The sequence below is a fragment of the Pyrus communis genome, chromosome 3, assembly GCF_041283825.1.
Source record: "Pyrus communis isolate YQ-2024b chromosome 3, ASM4128382v1, whole genome shotgun sequence".
Lineage (NCBI taxonomy): Eukaryota > Viridiplantae > Streptophyta > Magnoliopsida > Rosales > Rosaceae > Pyrus > Pyrus communis.
In genome coordinates this window covers 12,111,244-12,119,069 of record NC_142567.1, presented here as the reverse complement: position 1 = coordinate 12,119,069, position 7,826 = coordinate 12,111,244, and the positions used below count along the sequence as shown (strand labels likewise).

General features: G+C 37.6%; 1 protein-coding gene across 2 annotated transcripts; it reads left to right on the top strand.

Moving 5' to 3' along the window:
- The first annotated feature begins 5,453 nt into the window (after positions 1 to 5,453).
- LOC137715986 (Phospholipase A2 family protein) lies at positions 5,454 to 7,487 on the top strand. 2 transcript variants are annotated; one of them, XM_068455372.2, is made up of 4 exons: positions 5,481 to 5,773; positions 6,047 to 6,159; positions 6,246 to 6,938; positions 7,069 to 7,487. In XM_068455372.2, the coding sequence occupies exons 3-4, from the start codon at positions 6,335 to 6,337 to the stop codon at positions 7,146 to 7,148; spliced, it is 684 nt and encodes a 227-aa protein (XP_068311473.2). In that variant the 5' UTR covers positions 5,481 to 5,773; positions 6,047 to 6,159; positions 6,246 to 6,334; the 3' UTR covers positions 7,149 to 7,487. The 2 variants fall into 2 exon arrangements, with proteins under 2 accessions (XP_068311471.2, XP_068311473.2); XM_068455370.2 differs by lacking the exon at positions 6,047 to 6,159 and having other exon boundaries at positions 5,454 to 5,773.
- The last annotated feature ends 339 nt before the right edge of the window (positions 7,488 to 7,826 follow it).

The following is a 7,826-nucleotide window of genomic DNA, read 5'->3' as shown; positions in this document are numbered from 1 at the left end:
AATTTGAGACTCTATAGCCAAAAGGTGAGGTGAGCAAACCAATATGGGACTTTGGGGTAATTGCTAAATAATTTAAGCTTCTAATTAAAGGTTCCATGCAAAGAATGAATATATAGGGAGATAGAGGATCACCTTGTCTAATACCCCTCCTTGCATTAAAATATCCATAGGATTCACCATTAATATTAACTGAGAACGAAGAAAAAGTAATGCATTCCATAATTAAGCTGATCCACCTTTAACAGAAACCAAACCTTTCTAAAACACACTTGATATAATCCCAATTAAGTAGATCATAAGCCTTGTCCAAGTCGAGTTTAATGGCTAGATCTCCCGTCCTACCCTTCTTCCTATTAAAACTTGTAAACAATTCATGAGTAATGAGTATATTATCCTGTATAGATCTCCCCTACACAAAACCTCCCTAGTTATGTGAGATGCATAAATGAAGAAGGGATTTCAATCTAGTAATCATAACTTTTGTGATAATTTTGTAGCTAACGTTGCAAAGACTTATTAGGCGATAATTATTGACCATCTCTGGGTTCTCCATCTTCGGGCAATGTTCGTATGGTTAATTAACTTACGGCTAGTATTATTTGCAAAAAAAAAAAAAAAAAAAAAAAAATCTTTTACCATGTTACACATTGAGGGTTCAACCAGCTCCTAACACTTCTGATAAAACCTAGCATGGATACCATCTGGTCTTAGGGGCTTTAAGAGCACCAATACTCTTGACAATATTCCAAATCTTATCATTTGAAAGAATAGCAGTTAACATGATATTTTGATCATTTGATATACATGGATCAATAGCTTGAGATACCAAACTAAGCTGGTCATTGGTAGGATTGTGACCCTTAGTGAACTGCATTTTAAACTCATGCACAAACATTTGTTCCATGCCCTCTCCTCTAGCTTACCAAAGGCCATTACCATCCCTAATCTTGTTGATTTCATTATGCTTCTTCCTTATCATAGCACTCAGTTGGAAAAATCTTGTATTTTTATCTCCATATTTTAGCCAATTGGCTTTAGCTTTTTTAGCCCACATTACATCTTCCTCCTTAAGAACTTTAGTAATTTGCTCATTTATATGAGCCTCTAATTGGATTTTATAAAGAAGAGTATTTGTAACATTTGAATTGTCATTAAAAGACATAATTTCCTGTTGAACTCGGTCAAGATCATTTAAAATGTTTTCTTTTCTTCCTTTGACCAAACCAAAAACCACACGGTTCTAATTTTTAACAAGGAATGAGAACTTACCTAAGCAGCCCCTAAAATGATCTATAGAAGACATCCCTTCACTGCAACTCCAAGCACCTTTCACAAAACTTTTAAAGTCCGAATGTAAGTTCCACATGGCCTTAAACTTGAAAGCCCTCCTTCGTTGCCTAATTTGAGAGTTGATAGTGTCCAATAAAAGAGGACTATGATCTGAACCCAGGATAGGATGATTATGGAGGGAGTAGTTTGGGTGCATTTCAAGCCAGTAGGAATTTGCAACCACTCTATCCAATCTCTTAAAAATAACCGTTTCATCCTTGTGTTTATTTGTCCAAGTAAAAGGAACATTAGAACCTTGTAAGGAAATAAGGCCAGCATTGTTTAAGAAATTCACAAACTTTGTCATATAAATATTTCCACTCTGATTTCCACACCATTTTTCCTGAATAATAGTAATACAACTAAAATTACCTAGAACCATCCAGGGTTTATCAACGGGGTTAAGACTTAATCACTCATCCCGCATATTCTCTTGAAGAGACTTCTAGGGATAGACATAAACAAAAGTAGCAAAAAATTCAATGTTCAAGCACACATCCTTGACTAAAGCGTGAACAAAGCTAGAAGAGACATAAAGTACAATAACACTCATCATGCCAACATAGACTCCCCCGAATCTCCCTTCGAGGTTACAACAAAAAAACTGACAAAACACCTACTAAAACAACTAACAGATGCCTTTTCCACATCAAATTTAGTTTCAACAAAACAAAAGAAATCTAATTTAGCCAAACTACAAAGATAACTAAAATTACTCTTGAAGTCTGGTCTTCCCATATCCCTGCAGTTGTACACAATTCCCTTCATCAATCTAGCTCGTCAAGGTACACAGATGGTCCAACCTCATTGGCATTCTCCTCTCGGACACTCAGCATTCCCACAGTTGGCCTAGCACTTGCTGAAGTTGCTTCAGCCGCAAGCCTCGCAACAACCAAACTTTCAGAGTTCTCTTTAGCCTCAATATCACCACTTCCCACATTTGACATCACAACATCCTGATTCTGTTCCAAAATACACATGGCATCAAAGAAATTTATTTTGCCTAACCTAAGATCACTAGCGTAATAAGACTCAAGCTGGGGATTTAAATCAGACAGATCATCAAACACAGCATAATCAGGCAAGACCCAATCATTAATGAAATTAACAACTAGTCGAAATTTGAATTTATCAATGCCCTGATAATCTAAAAACCCTACACTTACCTAATGATCACCCTCATTTGCTTTCACAGTTCTCCTTCAGTCCTGCACCAAGTCCGGGTTAGCCACCCACTTTGGCTTCGCACTGGCAACCACCTCCTTATACAATCTATCCTTTTTTTTTCCTCCACCTTGGAATCACCATAGTCCATCCCTCCTCATTCAGGCCCCCATCATCCATTCATGGTCTAGATTCCTCATAATTAGTAAATTCTTCCTTCACAGTTATAGCATTGGGAAAGAAAAGCATCACATCCTTCTGTAAGTAGGCTTTGACATCCACATCCATAATCACATCCTTCGGGTAGACAAACGGCTCATCCTCAATAACTTTATCAATCATAAAGCAGCCATCATCCGTTTTCACTTCCGGACACACGTCCTTCAATCCTTCTTCTTCTGCAATAGAAACAAACCTCAAAAATAATTTCATAGCTAATTAGGATTAGATAATCCTCCTCATGGTTGACAATGAGCACGTGTTTAAGGGGAAAACACAAATCCACCTTAAACAAAACTTTTACAAACAAGCCAGTCAATCCCAGAGTCACTTTATCCACTTTAATTACTCGTCCATTAGGTTGAGTAATATCTTTGATAATCTTTTCCTCTTTATATTGCATTGGGACCCGAGGTAAACGCTCCCACACAACCAACTTGGTAATGACATCAATATCCTTAAAGCTTGTTGTCCACCTTTCAGGATGGAAGATTTAGCCACACACGTACCACAGCCTATTCTTGATGACAAATTTTAGATCATCTTTATCAGTAAACTCGAGAGCAAACATTTTATGTCGAAGTGATCAAGATAAAAGGTACTCTTCACCTCATTCTTCCATAAGAGTCCCAGCTTCCACTTGATCAAGTGAGCATCAAGTGGTTGACCAAACATCTTCCCCATAAGTACCTTAGAAAGCATATGCTTTACATTAATGGATGAGCAAAGGTGGGTATTAACCCTACTCACACCACGCTCCATAATGAAAGTGCTTATAGCTTTTTCACAACCACTGGGTCCTGCCCAGGCTGGGGAACAGGAAAAGGGTTTTCCCAACTCGGGATATAACCGTCCAAGAAAATTCTAGGCCTATGGGCATTATTGGAAGAGGAAGCAGCAAGCTGCAGGTTTGTCATTGTGAAAGCACTAGGAAATGAGAGGATCAGAACCAGGGAGTTTTGTGGGGAGAACAAAAGCCCCAAAGGTTGAAATATATAGAGCCACTTAGGGGGAAACCAACCATTAAACCCTACTAACACAATGAAAATAAACAAGCAAAATAAAGCTAAAAGACCTATAACATAGGTCATAATTACTAAAAACCACCAAAACCTGGGAAAGAAATTCGCGTGCAAGACGTTATGACCTAGGCACTCCAAGGTAATTAGTCTAGCTCCAATCAAAATTAATGAGTGAGCTTGGAAAGATCACTCGTCTCCATGGAGAACAGAGCCCAAGGGAAGTTAAACCATCCAAACACCCCAAGTAAAGCCAGTAATGATTTAAGATACACTCAAACACTTCAAGCGCGAGGCAACAAGTTCTCTAGAGCACAACACACACAGAATCACCAAAAAGCACAAGCCAAAAAAGCAAAAGGCAAAAACATAGCCAATCACACAAACCAATTAAAAAGTAAAAAACACAGCAAGCAATACTTAACCAAGTTGAGAAGCCTAAAAACCCTAACAAATCATACCATTTTGCCAAACACCACCGAACCCTTCTAACCCTTGGGAAACGAGAATACATCAGTTCAAAAGTCTCCTTGGGGTTCTTTCCCCACTCTACTAGTACCCAATTATCAAACCATCCTACCATATTCAAGCTCATGATTAAGTTTTTCCCAATTATCAAACATCCAATTAGGTTTTCTAGGAACTGACCCAACACATAATCATCAAATCTCACCTTACCCCAAAGCCACTCAACTTCCTTCCAATTGATCCCGACCGATGGTGTATCCTAGAGATCAGCACGATAGCGCCCACGGCGCCTCGCACCTAGACACCCTAGAGCCCCATAGCAAATTTTTAAACTACTTGAGGGGTTTTTATGACAACACGATAAATCTTATGGGGGTGTAAGTTTAATTAACCCGAAATACTTAAAGTTCAGGTGCCGGTTTTCAAGCAGCATGTTGTTGAGGCTTTTAAGTGTTAGACAGACTGACTTTGTTTCATTTTGTTATTCTTACTTTTTTTTTGTTCTTTTTTTGTTCTTTTTTTGTTCTTTTTTTTTTTTTTTCAAGAGTCCGTGCTAATCATTCCATTATTCAAATCATCCTTATCAGATTACCAATTCTTGCACGTCAGGGTCCCATGCAATTTGTCCATCTTATAGTAAAAATGATTTCAAGATATCGTCCATTAGAAATAATTATCATGTTAAAGCCATAATAATATTTCTAAAAATCATTAACGTGCAAAATTAGAATCCTTTTTTGATTCAATGGACTCGATTAAACGGATGACAGTGCAAAAACTGGATCCAAACATTTTTTCACACAACTCAATATTCATTCGTACTACAATCATTTTATTTTCACATAACAAATTTTCAAAGCATAAAAAATATATTTATGAATTGTACTTTTGCACTTTGCCCTTTTCAAAATAATGGAGTTACACAAAAACAAGTACTAGCCAAAGTAACTAGCAAGAGCAAGCTACTTGCCTTTTACCTTGCCTTGCCCTTGCCCTCGTAAAACTAATAGACTTGCTCTTATAAGTTTGAAAAAAAAAATCCACAAATACCTTTTATTCAATTGGCATTTATTGGATAGTACTATCCACGTATATATTTTTATTTTTCACGCATTTTTCTTATTTTTCGAACGCCAGATCGAATAAATTGAAGAAGATCAATAATAGAAAAATAATAAAATTATATAAAACATAAAAATTAATATGTGAATGGTGGTGTCCTAATTATTAGGAAGAGATCTTCTCCGAATTTATATATTCGGAGTCATGAATCAAATGATCATGACCTTTAAAAATTGAACATACAATCAAAGTTACTGTAGCTTTCAAAAAAATTTCACTAATTCCTCCGCTTGTGTCCGTAAGAACAAATTTTTAAGGTCGGCATGATTTTAGCCCAATCCAAAGTCGTCCTGCCCACCACAATTTTACACGACACGCCTCAGCAGAAAGCCATTCGAGAAGTCTCTGCCATACAAATTGTTAGCGCATTCCTATGATTTCCGAAGCCCTTTTCTCCGTTTCAATCTTCAACATTTGGTTTCGTAGATGAATCTTTGCAGGTTCCGGTGCAGGTGCGTCCATTTTTCCCTATACAATAACTGAATCTCATCTTTACTTTTTCAATTTTCTTGTCTTTGCCTCTGTTTGGCTGCCGAGAAAACGCCCAGGAAAATCGAATTCCTTAATTCCTGTAATTTCTCCTTTTCACGCTTTGCCTTAATTCTTATTATCGTCTACTCAATTGGCAGGCTAGTAAATTTAGTGCAACTTTCCCGTCTTGATTTGATTTTCTCATGGTTTAAAATTCTTGCTTTTCCCGTTTTAATTTTCCCTCACTTTCCCAGCAACCAAACGCAGCGTAGATTGAACTTTTCTATTCAGTAGATGTTAAATCCTATCGGGAAGATCGAGTGTGGAGTGCATATAGCAGCGAACCAATATGGGTTATATGCAAAAAGTGCTAAACTGTTTTCCTCAAAACCCCAAAAGTGTAAGTGCTAAAATAGTTCTGTGTGGTTGAATTGGGTTTGTGTTTTTATGCAGAAACATTACAGGTGTGCGAATTTTTGTTGATAAACCTTTGCAAATTCGTTGACGGCTCGAATTGAATATATGCTACAACCCTGACCAAAATGAACCTGGGTTTTCTTGGTAATCTCCCTTGGTTTAGGGCCCAATCAAACAGCGATTTGGAATTGGAACCAACTCTTAATCCAACAACTACCCTTTTCGAGCAACCTAACCAAAAGGGTGGTTTTGATGTCAAATTGTTGGGATTGTCCCTTCTTTCCTTTGTTCCATGGGTGGCGGACAATTCTAAAGATAAGATTCGAACTCCATCCACTATTAACCGCGGCTTAAGAAGGCGTGCACAGCCTCGCAGGGTCTTTGAGAATGGGGATTCCAGTACGTCTTTGCGATTTAGGCCATATGTTTCTAGGGTTCCGTGGCATACTGGCGTAAGAGGTTTTCTCTCTCAGCTATTTCCGAGATATGGGCATTATTGTGGACCTAATTGGTCAAGTGGGAAAGATGGAGGATCTCCTATTTGGGACAAGCGGCCAATTGATTGGTTGGATTTTTGTTGCTACTGCCATGACATTGGTTATGACAGTCACGATCAGGCTGATCTGCTGAAGGCTGATTTAGCTTTTCTGGACTGCCTTGAGAGGCCAAATATGAGTACTAAAGGAGATGCGCGCATTGCTCACCTTTACAAGACAATGTGCACCACAGGTATGCATTTGCCTTGGCTTTTTTAAAAAAGTCATATTTGGCTTGGTGTATATTTCTCATATATACATGCATTGTTAATGGAGATTGATCTGTAGTGTTTGTTCCGTTTTTGTGCCGACGTGAATGGCAGGTCTCAGGAATTTACTTATTCCGTACAGAAGTCATCTTTTGAAGCTGCAAGCAGGACAACCTTTGATTCAATTTGGATGACTAAGCAATGTTAGATGGAGAGTTTGGAAATTTCAGAAAACTTGAAAGGGGTCATGAGTTTTGAGAAGTGGTAACCAACAGTACTCAACTTCTCCGCATTGAAACAGGTGGTCTTTTTAAGTACTTTATCTCTGTTGATGCTTTTATGTGTTCCCGGTGGAAAATAGCAATGTTGAGTCTTATTGGCTTTCCTCCATGATGGATTTTATGTATATAACTTTGTTGAGACTTTTGGTGGTGCTTGTCTATCATCCATTAGAAGTCTCATATTCCTTACCTTAACTCTACTAATTGGGTTGTGTCCATAAGTAATGAACAATGCATGTTTCCTCTCTTTTATTTCTTTTTCTTTTTTTCAGTAAGATGATCATTAATCATCATATTCTACTTTGATCCCGATTCTCGTAGGCTCATTTAGGGCTGGAAATTTTTTCGAAAAATCCCAAACCAAACCAAAAAATTCCCAAATCCATACCAAAAAAAATCCCAAACCGATAATACTGAAATTTTCGGGATTCCATCCCGAACCATTTGGTACAGGATTCGGGATTACATATTCATTCCTTCGGTAATCCTGTTATATACTATTTAATTTTAAATATATATTTAGAATTATAACTGTCGAAGATTTGGTTGAGATTTAATCTCAACCATTGAATCCAAATGAAACCCTAGCTC

Coding starts and splice junctions, on each gene's coding strand:
- LOC137715986 (XM_068455370.2), top strand. CDS start 6,335: ATGAACCTGGGTTTTCTTGGTAATCTCCCTTGGTTTAGGGCCCAATCA. Junction 6,939..7,068: donor CAAGACAATGTGCACCACAG/GTATGCATTTGC, acceptor CGTGAATGGCAG/GTCTCAGGAATTTACTTATT.